The 18,258-nt window shown below is 30.9% G+C and overlaps 1 protein-coding gene across 1 annotated transcript; it reads left to right on the top strand.

Moving 5' to 3' along the window:
- Window positions 1-10,397: 10,397 nt before the first annotated feature.
- On the top strand, window positions 10,398-17,272 carry LOC107612808 (plasma membrane ATPase 4). The gene is made up of 16 exons (XM_016314559.3): window positions 10,398-10,633; window positions 12,034-12,153; window positions 12,248-12,484; window positions 12,647-13,408; window positions 13,500-13,622; window positions 13,701-13,805; window positions 13,903-14,047; window positions 14,140-14,304; window positions 14,538-14,776; window positions 14,881-14,913; window positions 15,009-15,090; window positions 15,185-15,345; window positions 15,514-15,687; window positions 15,787-15,969; window positions 16,074-16,255; window positions 16,873-17,272. Exons 1-16 carry the CDS (start codon window positions 10,586-10,588, stop codon window positions 16,967-16,969), a joined length of 2,856 nt encoding a protein of 951 aa, XP_016170045.1. The 5' UTR covers window positions 10,398-10,585; the 3' UTR covers window positions 16,970-17,272.
- The last annotated feature ends 986 nt before the right edge of the window (window positions 17,273-18,258 follow it).

Raw genomic sequence — 18,258 nt, 5'->3', positions numbered from 1 at the left:
GGGTATACCAAACCATACAACTACATACTTTAATTTAGATTCCAATAATGAATTATGATAGAATTATTATGTATCCTAGCTGAAAGAAAATGAATTATGTTCACGTAAATAATAATAATAATAATAATAATAATAATAATAATAATAATAATAAATTGCGTCCATTAAAATCTTCCACTACTTGTTCATCAAACTGCATCTGTTTTAAACGTTTTTAATAATGAAACTATATATTTTTCATGTGAATAGTGACCCATCCAGTTGTTACTAATTAAGTAATTTGCTTCTATATTTTTTTTATTTCTAATTCAAAATTAATCTTTATATAAATTTGGGTGTGGAATTAGTTCTTTATCCGTGCCACGGTTTTATGCCCCCAAAACCTCCTTCCTTTTTTTTTTTTTTGGATTTTTCCCTCAGAATTATGTAGTAGTACAACTTTTGTACTCTTACAACTTTTCTTAAATTATAAAATTAACTGCAATTTCCACCAAAAAATTTTTGGGAGAGTAATTTTTAATATTTTTTATTATTATTTGACTAGCATAAATTTTAAATTATCTTTAATAAATAAATTTTACTAATTTTTGTATACAAACTCTAAAAAAATATAAATACAAATAGTATTAATTTATATAAGTGTATAAAATTCTAATGATATAGATATAAATTATATACTTGTTATATATATATAAAATTTCAGTAAATATGAATACAAATTATATACCATATAGCATTGTTTGTAACTTAAAATTCTAAATTTTATTTTGCTAAAGTAGTTAAACAGGTGGCATTAACTCAATTACATAATCTTAGTAATGATGATAATTATGAAAACATTACCATAACCCAAAAGAATCTCTCCTTGTTTGCTGGAGTTGGTGGGGTTGTGGAAAGAATGCAAGGAAGAATATCAAATATCTCTTTAAAAAAAAAACCTAAAATAAATTATATAAAATAACCCTAAATCTAACACGTTGCTCTCCCTCTCTCCTCTCTTCGATAGAAAATAGAAAAGAAAAATTTTAACTAATAATTATTGACTTGAGTATTGAAACAGTTTTTGTAAGTATTTATATTTTGTACTCTTTGGCTCTTTGCTACCGAAATATACCACAATTGTTGAAAAAAAAAAAACACGTTTAACTTTCTCTAGGACGAGTTATATCTCAAGTAATTTATCTACATGGAAATATTCACTATTTTATTGATTGGTTGTTGATCCGTAAATGTTGATTTCCTAACAAAACTAAATAAATAATTAAATATATTGCGGATAATGTAGAGATCAATGTGTAATTATGAAGAGAGAAAATTGGTTATAAAGTTTTAACATGTTAAGTGTACATTATAATTAACTATTAACATTAATTATTAATATAAAATATATATTAAAAATATAAAATATATACTAAAAATAAATTAAGTTATATATATATTTATATATAAATATATTAATAATTAATTTTAATATATAAATAACATTTTTAATAGAATTTTTGTTTCAGCTATTTTTTGTTCCTTATTCTCATTCTCACTATATATTTCACCGGAATTATTCCTACTATTTTTATATATGTGAAAAGTGAAAACAACTAATTAAATTAAATTTTTAACCATCAATTAGCCAATAAAATAATAAATGAACAAGACTAAGAGTTTTAATTATTATTATTATAAACAAATTAAGAAAAATATTAATTGATGGTTGAACAAAAAATTTGTTTCCAATTATTCTGTGTTCATAACTTCATATTAAAAGCTTTACACAAATAATAGTTAAATTAGTCCTGAAAGATAAGACATTTATCAAACTCATCTTTAAAAGATTTTTTTAATTAAATTGATCTTTCAAAGATTGCAAATTAATCATATTTATCCTCCGGTCTATCCATTAACAATTTCTTTAAAGATTGATGTTGTAAAATGTTAATTGATAACATATATAATACCTGATATGTCTAATTGGATATTGACTTATGAAAATTTATTAATTTACTCATTTTCTTTAATTACAAAAATTCTATTCCTAATATGACCGAGTGACTAAATTGATAGATTTTCGTAAACATATTTAATCAACGTCTAATTGAACATGTTATGTATTATGTATGCTATCAGTTAACATTTTACATCATCAATCGTTGACAAAAATTGTGAATGGAATAACTGAAGAATAGATATGATTAATTCGTAATCTTTAAAGGACCAATTTGATTGAAACAATTTTTTAAAGACAAATTTAAAAAATGTCTTATTTTTTATAGACTAATTTAACTATTAACCCATTCATATAAATTACACACATAAATATACATAGACATATTCGCGTATATATACATATACGCTTCTGAATTTCTTGGTATGATTTCTTTTGGTATAGGAAAAACAAAATATTTTTGTACAGTTAAAAAATCAATTACTAAAATCATATCATATATTTATGTATAAATATATATTTTTTATTAATAATTAATTTTGATAACTAGTTTTAATATACACTATATACCTAGCATCTAGCATGATTGAAAAGAAATACAAAGAGTCTGAATCAATTGTAGCTCTTTATTCTAGTGCCAGTGAATGAAGCAAAATAATGAATGCATATAAATAGAAGGTGAATGTTATGGTGCCTAAAAAGTGGTGTTTATTTATTAAAAAAGATTAAAAAGTAATATTTAATTTAAAAGATATAACAATAAATAATTTTTAAAAAATTAAAACTTACTACAAAAGATAAGTTAGGTAAAATTTAGACACTAACTCATAAGTACCATAGAATTAATCTAAATAAAATGAACCTGTGTGTACGTATGTCTGTTTTTTTGTTTATATTTTTTGAGATGGAGAAATTGAATAGTAGAAGAAAAGTATAATAATGGAGAAGTTTGTTATTTATTTGCTTCAATGGCAAAAGAAGAATCAAATTGGAGCTTTAACAATTCAATTTTAAATCAATGTAACCAAAATTTTAGATATGAGAATTAAAATACCTGAAAAGTGAGGTAATGTTCTTTTTTTTTAATTTACTTTTAATTAAATTAAATTTTTATTTTTTTAAAATGACCAACTAACTAAGTCTCTTGTACTTTTAAAAGTATCATTGAAAAATGCTACATGACTAACAAAATTTATTATTTTTTAGTAATACTTAGTTAACTTTAAAGTCTAAACAATAATGAAGATTAAATTCTAAATCATAAACTCTAACTTTTAATAGTATAAAAAATGTTTTTAGTCTAAAATATTGACTAATATTGATAAAAAAATATTAGCTTTCTAACATTTTTTATTTTTGAATTATGATTAATATGTTCAAAAAAAATTTATAAAATTTAATTAAATAAAAATTAATAAATACTATGAGAATACAGGAAGACTAAGAATAAACTTAGGGAATAAAATAAGGTTTGCAAAGAGTTTTAATAGGAGAGAACTTGTAGAGAGTTTTCATAGGACGGTTTTATTCTTCTTTATTGAAATTATAGCATAGATGATATTATATATATTTCTGTAGCATTGTAATTGAAACATCATAAAAAATAAAAAAGAAAATTAATTCACATCATATTATATAGAGTAATCACATCATATTTTTTCATATTGGCTTTGTTATAGTTAGTGCATTATTGTGGATAGTGTTTAATTTCATATTACTTTGTATTTATTAGAAGTCTAAATTCCGCTGCAGACTCAACAATTGGTATCAAGAGCCAATATTATATTATTCATTATTTGAGTGGTAAAATTCAAGTTTAAATACAATGGCTTCTACTAGTGGAAATGTCAAAGTAGACAAATATGAAATTGAAAAGTTTAATGGAGAAAATGATTTTTCCTATTAGAGGATGCAGATGAAAAATTTGCTTATATCATAGAAATTGCACAAGACACTAGCGGAAAAAGAGAAAAAGTCAGAGGATATGAGGATGAGGATCGGGAAAAATTAGATCTTGAAACGCGGACTGCGATAATCTTATGCCTTGAGAGAGATGTTGCTTTCTTGGTGAATGAAGAAGCAACTGCAGCAGGCGTCTGGTTAAAGTTAGAGAGTAACTTCATGACAAAAACTCTAACTAATAGGATCTACTTAAAATCCAAATTTATATACATACAAGATAAAGGAAGGCACCTCAATCTGAGAATATATCAATAAGTTTGATAGGATTATATCAAACTTAAAGGATATAGATGTGAAGATTGATGATGAGGATCTGGCCCTCTGACCATGGATGAGATAAGGGCATCACTTTTAGAGAATGATTTACGTAAGGTTGCTACGAGTGTAATGTTGTCTTCAAATGGAAGAGAGTATAATGATCAAGCACAAGGATTGTTTGTAGCTAGAGGGAGGAGTAATGAAAGAGAAAAAGGTAAGCGTGGAAAGTCTAGGCTAAAATCTAGACCTCATGCGAAGAGAACATACTTTAAATATGGTGAGCCTAGACATTTTAAAGCAAATTGTCCAAATAAGAAGATAAATTTCAAGAAATAGAACAATACCAACTCAAAAGAAAAACAAGAAACAAGTTACATCTCAAATGATGATGAAGATTGTTACTATGTAATAGATGATTCTTACGAGATATCCGGTAAATGGATGCTTGATTCTGGAGCTTCTCACCATATGTGTCTAAATAGAAAGTGATTTACTACCTATCAAAGCACTAATGGCAGCACAATTTTGATGGGCAACAATCATGCTTGCAAAACTGTAAAAGTAGGTACTATAAGAATCAAGATGCATGATGGAGTTGTAAGAACCTTGAAGGATGTGAAACATATTCCTAACTTGCAAAAAAATTTGATCTCTATAGGTTTGTTAGAGAAAAATGGTTACAAAATTGTTGCTGAAAATGGGATTTTAAAAGTTGTTCGTGGTTCTTTGGTAATGATGAAGGGGTTCGTCATGGTAATATTTATCCTCTTTTGGGGACAATTGTTACAGGTGAGCTAGCAGTTGGAATCAACGGAAGTAAAGACTAAACAGACTGCACAAGAATTTGGCACATGCGGCTTGGGCATATGTCAGAAAAGGATCTATCATTGCTTAGTGAAAAAAGTTTGCTAAAAAATATGAAGAAACCACAAATTGAGTTTTGTGAACACTGTGTATACGGAAAGGCACACATGGTGAAATTTTCTACAAGCAAACACAAAAGCAGACGGTTGTTAGACTACGTGTATACTGATGTTTGGGGTCCGGCTAAAGTCACTTTCAGGGATGATTCTAGGTACTTTGTTACATTTGTTGATGATTATTCAAAGTATGCTTGGGTTTACTTTCTCAAGCATAAGAATGAGGTATTCGACACTTTTGAGCAGTGGAGAGCAATGGTTGAAAACAGAACAGGTGGGAAGCTAAAAACTTTGCGATCTGATAATGGCACAGAGTATATGGATAAAGCTTTCAAGAAGTTCTGTGATCAGGAAGGGATTGTGAGACACTGGACAGTTAGAGACACACCACAACAAAATGGAGTCCCAAAAAGACTGAATCGTACACTACTTGAGAAGGCAATGTGTATGCGCTCTAATTCTGGGTTAGGCAGAGAATGGTGGGCTGAGTCAGTTGCTACAGCATGCTACATAGTGAATCGATCTCCACATTCTTCTTTAGATGGAGACACACCTTATAAGGTGGGAACATGCAAATTATGAGAAACTCAGAGTCTTTGGATGCACAGCTTCTTATCATGTCAAAAACAATAAACTTGATGAAAGAGCCAAGAAGATAATCTTTTTAGGGTATCCAAGAAGGGTTCAAGGCTATCGTCTTTGGAGCGTAAGTGATTCTAAGTTTATAATCAACAGGGATGTGACCTTTAATGAAAGATTCATGGTAGCTTTGTCTAAAATTATGACACCAGATGATAGTGATATTGGAAAAACTATAAACACTCAAGTGGTGGAGATAAAGTCTAAAAATCAACCAATAGACTATAATCATGTTCAGGTGGAGCATTTTAATGCTACTCACGAAGATGAGGAGGACGATGAACTTGATCATGAGGAGATTCAACGAAAAAATACACATGTATTATTACAACAGCAACAACAAGATTCTTTGGCATCCACTAGGCCAAAGAGGAATTACAAACTCGTACAGAAGCTTGGGTCAGACGAGCCTCTGAGATATTATGGGCAGTTAAATTTGGTAGAGTATACACTCTCGGTGGAGGATGATGAGTCAATCACCTTCAAACAAGCTATCAAAGACAAGGATAGTGAGACCTGGTTGGTTGCTATAGAAGAAGAGATGCAGTCTCTTCATAAAAACAAGACATGGGAAGTAGTCCCATTGTCCGTGGAAAAGACTACTATTGATTGTAAGTGGGTGTATAAAAGAAAAGAAGATTCTACTAAATCGGATGGTACAAGATTCAAGGCTAGGTTAGTGGCTAAGGGATTCGCACAGAAAGGAATTAATTATAATGAGATATTTTCTCCTGTGGTGAAACACACTTCCATTCGGATATTTTTAAGTCTTGTAGATCATAGCGATCTTGAGCTAGAACAACTAAATGTGAAGACAACGTTCTTACACAGTGATTTAGAGTAAGAAATTTACATATATCAACCTAAGGGTTTCAAGGTTGAGGGTAAAGAAGGCCATGTTTGTCGCTTGAGAAAATCACTTTATGGATTGAAACAATCTCCTCGACAGTGGTACAAGCGATTTGATTTCTTTATTTTAAAACAAGGTTTCTTTAGAAGTAACTGTGATTGTTGTGTATACATTTGTAAGCTTCTTGAAGGTGATTATATCTATCTTTTATTGTATGTGGATGACATGCTCATTGCTTCCAAGAGTAAGGTGGAGATAAATAGGTTAAAGTTTTAACTTGGTGAAGAGTTTGAAACAAAAGATTTGGGTGCTGCGAGAAAAATTTTAGGCATGGAGATTAGAAGAGAGAGATCAAGTCGAAAATTGTTCTTGAGCCAAAAAAGCTACATTAAACGGGTTATCGAAAAATTTGGGATGAAAAATACTAAGCCGGTGGTAACTCCATTGGTTCCACATTTCAAGCTCTCAGGTAGACAATCTCTTACATAGACAATGTACCTTATGCAAGTGTTGTAGACAGCCTAATGCACGCTATGGTATGCACATGCCTAGACATTTCAGAAGCAGTCAGTGTTGTTAGCAAGTTTATAGCAAATCCGGAAAAGACACACTGAGAAGCAGTCAAGTGGATATTAAGATACTTGAAGGGTACCATTGACATATGTTTATGCTTTGGTAGTAAATCATCATGTCAAATTAGTGATTTTGTTGATTTTGATTATGCTGGTGATCTAGACAGACGACGATCTACAACTAGTTATGTATATAAAATATATGGTGCTCCGGTTAGTTGGCGATCGATGTTATAAGCTATAGTGGCACTATCTACTACAGAGGCTGAGTACATGACAGTAGCAGAAGGGGTGAAGGAGGCATTGTGGTTAAGGGGTCTTCTAGATGATTTGAGTTTTAAGCAAGATTGTGTGAATCTTAGTTGTGATAGTCAAAGTGCGATTTATTTGGCTAAAAATTAGGTTCATCATGCTCGTACCAAGCATATTAATGTTAGGTATCACGTTGTGCGTGATGTTATAAAAAAAGGTGACATTTCTCTCGTGAAAATACACACAAACGAAAACCCAGCAGACATATTGACTAAAGTAGTGTTGGAAAACAAATTCCAGCATTGCTTGAATTTGCTCAACATTATTCCATGTTAAGTATTACATGGCGAATAAAAGAACTACGTTTTGTTTGATCCTGGTAAAGGGTATGTAGGCAGTCATTGTTAAGATGATGCAACTGGATATGACTACTAAAATTTGTTCATTCAAAATTTGAGTCAATTTTTTAAATTGTGATCGAGGTGGGAAATTGTAAGAATACAGGAAGGTTAAGAGCAAACTTAGGGAGTAAAATAAAATTTGCAAGAAGTTTTAATAGGAGAGAATTTATAGGAAGTTTTCATAAGAGAATTTTATTCTTTTTTATTGAAATTATAGCATAGATGATACTATATATATTTCTGTAGCATTATAATTAAAACATCATAAAAAATTAAAAAAAAATTAATTCATATCATATTATATAAAGTAATCATATCATATTTTTTTTATATTGACTTTGTTATAATTAGTGCATTATTGTGAATAGTATTTAATTTTATATTATTTTATATTTATTAAAAGTCTAAATTTTGCTGGAGACTCAATAAATACTAATTAAAAATGTACGTAAAAAAACAACTAAGAAAGTAGTGATTTACACAAATTTAAAGAATCAATAAATATGACACATATATACGAACAGAACAAAGGAACTTGTTTGCAAACTGATATTTTATTAAAATATATGAAAAAAAATTGCAGCTTCCATCTGCTAGAGAATCTATGCTGGGCTAAATAGAAATTCGGCAAAATATAATATATAATTTAATACCCTAATCATTCTTTTAATGTTGAAAATAAAAGGTTACACTGCCAAAATAAACAATTTATGTATTGTTTTTTCTTCTCATTTTTTGCTAAATGCATGGGAATATTTTGACGCAAAAGAAATATATAAATGAAAGAAAAGAAAAATTAAAAGCAAGACAATGAAATTATTCTATTAGAGAGATAATATCTAAAGTTACTTGATATAATATAATATTTGTAATTATATATTTATTATATCTAAAATTACATAATTATTCTAACAATAATTAATGAATGTTAAATTAAGCGATTCTAAACCGTTTGAGCTAATTTTTTTATTGTCTTCCGAGCATTATTAATTCGATACTATATAATATTTTCATAAAGATCAAACATATATAACTTCAACTCAAAAATAGTTGTATGTTTAAGAACAACTTGATTCATATATTTAAATAATAATGAAAAAAACAACTTGGTTCAGTTGGGTCAAATAGAATTTACCTTTTGATATGGTTGCCAGGTACTATTTAACAAAAATGCCTAATAGGTAAAAAAGCAAGTCAAAAAAAAAAAAAAAGATTAGGTATCAAAATTTGGTACTCACCAAAGAATGGAACATGTTTATATGAAAAAAGAAATAGCAAAAACAGAGAGCGCATCAAAGAAGTAGGTAAAACCAAACTTGCACTAACACCAAAAAGGAATATGACTAATTATATTACTAATTATTAGATAATAACGATTATAATATCCTATTTTAAAAGTTGAGAACTATAACACCTCTAATAAGAACCAACAATTAGGTGTAATTTTGGAAAGATAGTTTTTGTATTTGTACAATTATCTCAAAAATAAAATACACTAGTTATTGTTGATTGTTGAAGATATGTGTAGTTTTCAAATTAGCATATAACTCTTATTAAAAAGTTTTCATGTCAAATAAAAAAAAAATATTTTTTTATACAAATTTGATACAATTATGTTATATATACCACATTAGAAATGAGCCACTAATCAGATATCTATTAGAAATACATAATATTCTCGTAGTCGTATTTATAATCAAATTTCATAAACAATATGATAAAATATATTCGCATTTATAATCATACTTGAAAAATAATATAATTAAATCAATTTTATTTATAATCAAAATCCAAATAAAAATATTAAAGTATAATCATAACTGATATTTTATGCTCACAAAAGCTTAATTATTCTACAATGACAATTATTATTATAAAACAAATAAAATATAAAATTTGAAATGTTTTAGAAGAGACTAAAATTTAGTCTAAATATTAATAATCTATAAAGTACAAAATACTTCTCTGTTACGTGTCTTCTATGTTCAACCGTATTTTAATAAAAAATAAATTTTTTTTGACATAATTAAATACACCTAAATATCATTATTTATCAGTATGTCCAGTCTTATTCTTAATATGTATTATTGAAATGAGTTTAGAAATAGTATATATTATTAATTATTAAAATAATATTTTATATAATTAAAAAAAATATTAAAAATAATTAAAAAATTAATTTATATTTTAATATTAATAAAATACTAAAACATCATTATAATTTATCTAAAAAAAATTATATATATATATGTGTCTTGTATCATATAATATCCCATATTCATGTCAATGTGTAACATATTATTTAAGAAAGAAGATAAAGGAAAATATGACCTACTTGTCTCTTTAATATTCTCACGGCAGCATAACTGCATAAGGCAGTAGCTGAATCCAGTAACAAAAAATATTTAATTATTTATATTAAATTATTAAGAATAAAGTAAAAAAGCCCGCGTGGCAGTAACAAGACAAAGTTACAGTTACAGTTACAGTTACTGTTACTGAGCAGTGAGAGCGCAAAAAAAAAAGTGTTCCGTTGTGGAACCCATTAACCACTACGATGAGAGAATGAGAATGAGAATATATATATAGCTCCATCACTACTGCAACCTTTCTTCCATGTTTTCACAACCAATAACTCTTCTTCTTCTTCTTCTTCTTCTATGACTTTATAGTAAGTTGTTAACCTCTGATCTTCAAGACCTAATTATATTAATCCTCTCTATTTGTAATCGTTGATCGTCGTTGTCTTCTTCGGGAGTTGCGGTGGTCGTCGTCGCCGTTAGTGCTCCAACATGGGCGGAATCAGCCTTGAGGAGATCAAGAACGAGAACGTCGATCTGGTAGCTCTCTTTCTTTCTTTTTTCACATGCAACCATGGAAATTGAATTGAACCAGCTACTTAGCTAGGTTTTAAGTTTAACAATCATTTACGAACTTCATTTCTCAGGAATCTACTTGATTCAGCTTCATTTTTGTTCTTTCAAGATAACAATTAAGCTTTTTCTTATTAGCTTGAAGCGAATCAACGTTTAGTTCTTCTCTTTTTTAAAAAAAAAAACCTAAATTATTGTTCAAGTGCGTCAAAGTTGCAATGATACATAGCATAACGGTTTTTCTCGGGTGGAGTGCGTGAAATCTGCAGCTTAAAATTCACACGGAAACGAATACCGACTTTATTTTTTCCCTCCATCTTTGCATGCTATGCTTTCTTTGTTTGTCTCTTTCTTTCACGCGCCTTTATCGCGTCTCTATCACACGCCACTTACACTGATTCAGCCATTTTGAAATTAACGTTTCAATTCATTTTTCTTTCTTTAATTATTGAGTTTGGGTCTTTGGCATGCTTCCATGCAGCTAGTAGTACTGTTCATTGTTAATATAAATTTTCGGTACAGAATTTATTACTTTTATTGAGATATAGTTTATGTATTTCTCTATAAAATTATAAAATAGAATTCATTAAAAGAAATTTTCATATGTTCACACACAAAAAAAAAAGGTTACATATGATATTCTATGTTAAAATTAAAATAAAGTATGAATAATCTTGTATTAAGTAATCTTACTCTTATTTTCATCAATAATAATAAGTGTTACATTTATTTTTTATTTACTTAATTACTTGTAGTATAATAGACTTTATTTTAAATAAGTAAAAATCGTTACCAAATTGTTTAATCTTCAAAAGAGGAAAATCAATCATTAAATCATTATTTTTATTCGGTCATTAAAATTATTTTCTTATTCATAGTCTTATAGTCCATTTTGTATCTATCTTGTATATTATAAAGCCATTTTTATTCTTTATTTTGGTCAGATATTGTAAAGCCAAGTTTTGTGCTCTTAAATTTTTTAGTAATATTATATGCAATACTCCGTACACATTTCATTTTTTATATTAAAAAAATTTCATAAGAAATAAAAGAAAATAAAAAATTTGTTTTTTATACCATATATATTTATTTATTTATTTATTTATTTATTTATTTATTTATTTATTTATTTACATAAAAATAATACAAACATTATTTTTATATAATTTTCTTCCCCTGTTTGGTGCCTAAAACGGTTAAATGACCATGTCCCAGAGTCCAAAGATGAACCAAAATCTTGAGAAGCATTGAGTGAAATATGGCTATATATGACATAAAGAGTAGAAAATGAATAAGATAGAGTTTGTTGATTGCTGTTAATGAATTTGGAGAAAATAACAAAGGCTTAAAACCTTGTCTCCTCCCAGGAACATATTCCAGTAGACGAAGTGTTTGAGCAGCTGAAATGTTCCAGAGAAGGTTTATCACAGGACGAAGGAGCCAGCAGGCTTCAAGTCTTTGGACCAAACAAATTGGAAGAGAAAAAGGTCTTCTCTTTTTTCCAGAAAATTTCTTATATATGTCTTGTTGGAAATTTTGCAATGTAATTAACATGATTGTTGTGTTGGTTCATGAGAGCAGGAAAGCAAGTTTCTTAAGTTCTTGGGTTTTATGTGGAATCCATTATCATGGGTCATGGAAGCTGCTGCCATTATGGCCATTGCTCTTGCAAATGGTGGTGGAAGGCCACCGGATTGGCAGGATTTTGTTGGTATCATTGCTCTCTTGTTCATTAACTCTACAATCAGTTTCATTGAGGAAAACAATGCTGGGAATGCAGCTGCTGCACTCATGGCTGGTTTAGCCCCCAAAACCAAGGTCTACTTCACTTCAGTTCAATTAATTCATTGTTTTCTTTTGTTATATCATCATAATAATTAAACTAAACTTAACATTTCTGTTTTTTTCTTTTCCTTTTTTTCCTGAAAATTTGTTATATGTTGTTAATGTTTGATCATTTTCCGTTGGCACAAATTGTAGGTTCTGAGAGATGGCAGATGGACTGAACAAGATGCCGCTATTTTGGTCCCAGGAGACATAATCAGCATCAAATTGGGAGATATCATCCCGGCCGATGCGCGTCTTCTGGAGGGTGATGCTCTGAGTGTTGATCAGTCTGCTTTAACCGGAGAATCTCTTCCGGTGACAAAGAATCCTCATGATGAAGTGTTTTCCGGGTCAACTGTTAAGAAGGGTGAGATTGAAGCAGTTGTGATTGCCACTGGTGTCCACACCTTCTTTGGTAAAGCAGCTCATCTTGTTGACAGCACCAATCAAGTTGGTCACTTCCAGAAAGTTCTTACAGCCATTGGTAACTTCTGCATTTGCTCAATTGCTGTTGGGATAGCCATTGAGCTCATAGTCATGTATCCAATTCAGCACAGAAAGTACAGGGATGGGATTGACAACCTGTTGGTTCTCTTGATTGGAGGGATCCCTATTGCCATGCCAACTGTGTTGTCTGTCACTATGGCTATTGGTTCTCACAGGCTTTCCCAGCAAGGTGCAATCACAAAGAGAATGACAGCTATCGAGGAAATGGCGGGTATGGATGTTCTCTGCAGTGACAAAACCGGGACTCTGACACTGAACAAGCTGACTGTTGATAAAAACCTGATTGAGGTTTTTGCAAAGGGTGTTGAGAAGGATCATGTTATCCTTCTTGCTGCAAGGGCTTCTAGGACTGAGAATCAAGATGCTATAGATGCCGCAATTGTTGGTATGCTTGCTGATCCAAAGGAGGTAAATATATTCCCAAATTGATGTTTTGCAGGCAAGAATATATGTTGAATTTAATGGTAAGAATTTCTAAATCTTAATGTAAATTTTGCAGGCAAGAGCTGGAATCCGAGAGGTCCATTTTTTCCCTTTCAATCCTGTAGACAAGAGAACTGCTCTAACTTACATTGATTCTGATGGAAATTGGCATAGATCCAGCAAAGGTGCTCCTGAGCAGGTAAAAATATTCTGCTATTGGCACCAGCTGATTATGTTTGTGCAGGGGACTTATCAATGTTCTTTTCTCCCGGTTTAGATATTGAACCTCTGCAACTGCAAAGAGGATGTGAGGAGAAAGGCTCATGCAACTATTGATAAGTTTGCCGAGCGTGGGCTCCGATCTTTGGGGGTTGCTAGACAGGTTTGACAAAAAAAAAAGGATATTAACATTTATAGTTTACAACTTGGTTGAATGAGTTTCTATTCATAATTGCTGCTTGAATATCTTTATATAACAGGAAGTACCTGAGAAATCAAAAGATGCTCCTGGTGCACCATGGCAATTTGTTGCGCTGCTACCACTGTTTGATCCTCCCAGGCATGATAGCGCTGAAACCATCACAAGAGCCCTGAACCTTGGTGTTAATGTAAAAATGATTACTGGTAAGATTTGTGGTGTTATTTTTCTTTTTTGTTCATACCATTAACTCAAATCATGTTGCTTAGAAATTTCTTGTGGGTTTCTTTTTCTCCAGGTGATCAGCTTGCTATTGCCAAGGAAACTGGAAGAAGGCTTGGCATGGGAACAAACATGTACCCTTCATCCTCATTGCTTGGTCAAAGCAAGGATGCTGCAGTTTCAGCTCTTCCAGTTGATGAGTTGATTGAGAAAGCTGATGGATTTGCTGGAGTGTTTCCCGGTAGGGATAATATATATATATTTGAATATGCATATTGTCTTATGTCAAATGTTTAAAATAGTTACCAACAAAATAGCCTGGTAAAATAATAATACTGATGGTAGCATCATCCATTTTGTTTTGGTACTAAAACAAAATGGGCTGCAACTTACAACAATACTATAACTATGTTGCAAATTGCACACTAGCCGACATTTTAACCCTTTCTTTTGTTTTTTCCTGTGACATTGTAGAACACAAATATGAAATTGTTAAGAGGCTGCAAGACAGGAAGCATATATGTGGAATGACAGGTGATGGTGTCAACGACGCCCCTGCATTAAAGAGAGCAGATATTGGAATTGCTGTTGCTGATGCTACAGATGCTGCTAGAAGTGCTTCTGATATTGTCCTCACTGAACCTGGTCTTAGTGTCATTATTAGTGCAGTCCTCACCAGCAGGGCAATTTTCCAAAGGATGAAGAACTATACCGTTAGTTTCCTTGCATACAGAATTTAATCTCTTCACTCTTCTTTTTCTTTTTTGATATTTTAGTGTTCTAACATTGCAAAATTTTCCATTTTTGCTTATGGCAGATATATGCAGTGTCAATCACCATTCGTATTGTGGTAAGTGTAGCAAATTGGCGAACAAAAAAAATTTCTTTTACATACCTAATTAAATAGTTCATATAATTTTATTTAATCTACTTTTTATTTTGCAGTTTGGTTTCATGTTTATTGCATTGATTTGGAAGTTTGATTTTGCACCCTTTATGGTATTGATCATTGCCATACTTAATGATGGTAAGATAATATTGTGCTGAATGACCTTCATGTAGTTTGCTTGGACTGTTGTGTGATTTTTCAACTTAATTTTCCTTCACCATTATCCATTTAGGTACCATTATGACTATATCCAAGGATAGAGTGAAACCATCCCCACAACCTGATAGCTGGAAACTGAAGGAGATATTTGCTACTGGTGTTGTGCTTGGAAGTTACCTGGCACTAATGACAGTAGTATTTTTCTGGCTTATGAAGGACACTGACTTTTTCTCGGTAATCAATTAAATTTCACGTTTCTTTCAGTATATTTGGTTGTAGGTAGAAACTAGCAGGGATGAGCTCTATTATAAATTTATACATTAGATTCATCTATTAAAAGTTTGCATGATATCACCTACTAGTGGAAATTGTGACAGTTATGAACACTTTCTGTTGTTGCAGGACAAGTTTGGTGTAAGGTCTCTGAGACACAGCCCTGCAGAAATGATGGCAGCCCTTTACCTACAAGTCAGTATTATTAGCCAGGCACTGATTTTTGTCACTAGGTCGCGCAGCTGGTCCTATGTTGAAAGACCTGGTCTTCTTCTACTGGGTGCTTTCATGATTGCTCAGCTGGTAATCTTAATTCTCTTTGTTCTCCTCTCAGCAACCTATGTGTTGGCTTGGTTTTCTTCTGTTGTAAGTTGTAACTGAAATTTTTTCTGTAATTGGAAGGTGGCAACTGCTCTTGCAGTATATGCTAACTGGAGCTTTGCAAGAATCAAGGGAATGGGATGGGGTTGGGCTGGTGTAATCTGGCTCTACAGTTTAGTGACTTATGTGCCTCTTGATTTGCTTAAATTCGCAATCCGCTATGCTCTTAGTGGCAAGGCCTGGGATAATCTTTTGGAAAACAAGGTAAGTTTAGTTCCTTCTTTGTGATTATATATCTATCTACACGGTTGATCTTAATTGATGCATAAACCTCAACATTCTTAATTAAACTTGTTCAATTAAAATAGACTGCATTCACCACAAAGAAAGACTATGGCAAAGAAGAGAGAGAGGCACAATGGGCTGCTGCACAGAGAACTCTTCATGGTCTTCAGCCACCAGAAACAACCAATCTTTTCAATGACAAGAATAGCTACAGGGAACTTTCAGAGATTGCTGAGCAAGCAAAAAGACGTGCTGAGGTTGCAAGGTAAGCTTTCACTTTAGTTCACCGCACTTGTATTATATAACATTGATTAATGATTGAATAAAGGATAATTTACTAAGGAGGTATAACTTCTTCTGGTGCCGAGGTATAACTCATTTTTCTGTGTGTACGGAGTTTTCTATCCTAAGAGCACAGATGTTGAGCTATACTTCAGCCGTCAAGGAACACCGGAGGAGGTTGGGATCTGCAAAGAGACTCCAACGCTCAAGTTAGTATGAGTAGAAGATGAATATCAAATGACTTAGAATGAATAGTGTTGTGTACCTAAGATTGGGGGTGGATGTATTTATAGAATTGTTGTGGTACGATTACTCTAATATTGTGGAGCTGTTACTTAGTGGGTCTAATTATGTGATAACTGCTCTTTAGTGAGCTTGTTTAGAGAGATTTACGGAAAGATTCCTGTGCCACGTAGTTGTTTGATTTGATAGGATAAGTCTCTTAGAAGACCAAAATACGTACTCTCCATCCTGATATAGCACGTGTTTATTTAGTTTTAATCATATTCCGATTTATAGTTTTAGTTTTACCTGAGTCGAATTATAGCCAACTAACGGATCATATACTAAATTAGAGATTTTGTTTGAATTGATTAACAGGCTGAGGGAGCTTCACACTCTAAAGGGTCATGTTGAGTCAGTTGTGAAGCTGAAGGGACTTGACATTGACACAATCCAGCAGCATTACACTGTTTGAGGAAGAAACCTTGTCAGTTCTTTTGTCCAAGGCGACAACATAATATGATGATGAAAGACCTAAGTTAATCCATCTTTAGATTTCATTTCGGTCCTTTATTTTGTGAAAAAAAAAAATTGAATGGTTACACTCCCCTATCTCACCACCCACATGTTTATGATAGCAGCAGGAGGAGATGCTATTCTCTTTAGGTACCAAATAATATCGTTGATAGGGTTCACTTACGTCTTGCTTTTCTTTTGTTAAGAACGTTCATCTCATAAGTTCATATTAAAGCTCAATACTTTTTGGATCTTCATTAATGTTGCTTCTTCTTTATACTTGAATTCAATCTTTACTCTCTTCTTCTCAACCTGAACAATCCTTCTAACATTTAACAAATTAAAATAACTCTTTTACGTAATTAGTTGGTTATTACATGTTTGTTTGTCACTTTATCACTTTGGGCTTTGTTTCTGAATTTAGGGTTTAGGGTGTAGGATTAACTATCTAAAACGTTATTTTGACGACTTAAGACCATCTCCAACGGCAAAGAATTAAAGGCCCTATTTCCTTTTTTTCGATAAAAGCTGAAGACCAACTGTTAGAACTTAGAAGGGTAATGCTAGGCCAATGATTTTTTTAAACAATATGAACAACCATCAATCAAATCAAAACACATTATATCTCTAAATTATTCACCTAAATTTTAATATTAAAATAACTATTCGCATACCTAATAAAATAAACATTCAATATATTTATTATTTACATTGTTTAATATTTTCATTGTCTATCTATACCTATACTTTTCCCTATTAGAAAGTAGAAACTAAAGAAAAAGAGTCATTGCACGTGGATCGAGAATAATGAATCTCAGCTTTAGAGGGATTTAGAGTAACTAATTATAATTTGTCATGTGATAAGTTATTTAAAAAAAATTAAAAGTATGAGATTTTTTTTACAATAATTATATTAAAATGTTATCATTACAATGTTACCATTTTTATACTCATCTACTCTATAAATACTACTTATACAACTTTTATTATTATAACTTCTAATCTTTTACGATTTTTTTAACAAAATTTTCTATCTACTCTACTATTTTTTTTTTCAAATCAAAACTTTGTATTATTAAATACATTTCTACGCTAACTCACAAAATCTTTATAATCTATCACAAAATCTTTAATCCTATCGTTACAACGCACCTTATCACCATTGCAATGAACTTAGACACCGTAACAAGAAATTTTGTTTCTGTTGCAACATACTTAACTTCTGTTACAATACACTCAGTCAACGTT

Source organism: Arachis ipaensis, chromosome B8, assembly GCF_059453495.1.
Source record: "Arachis ipaensis isolate K30076 ecotype BB chromosome B8, ASM5945349v1, whole genome shotgun sequence".
Taxonomy (NCBI): domain Eukaryota; kingdom Viridiplantae; phylum Streptophyta; class Magnoliopsida; order Fabales; family Fabaceae; genus Arachis; species Arachis ipaensis.
The sequence above is the reverse complement of the archived record's forward strand: the minus strand, read 5'-3'. Positions and strand labels throughout refer to the sequence as shown.

Coding starts and splice junctions, on each gene's coding strand:
- LOC107612808 (XM_016314559.3), top strand. CDS start 10,586: ATGGGCGGAATCAGCCTTGAGGAGATCAAGAACGAGAACGTCGATCTG. Junction 13,409..13,499: donor TGCTTGCTGATCCAAAGGAG/GTAAATATATTC, acceptor TAAATTTTGCAG/GCAAGAGCTGGAATCCGAGA. Junction 15,091..15,184: donor CATTGCCATACTTAATGATG/GTAAGATAATAT, acceptor TTATCCATTTAG/GTACCATTATGACTATATCC.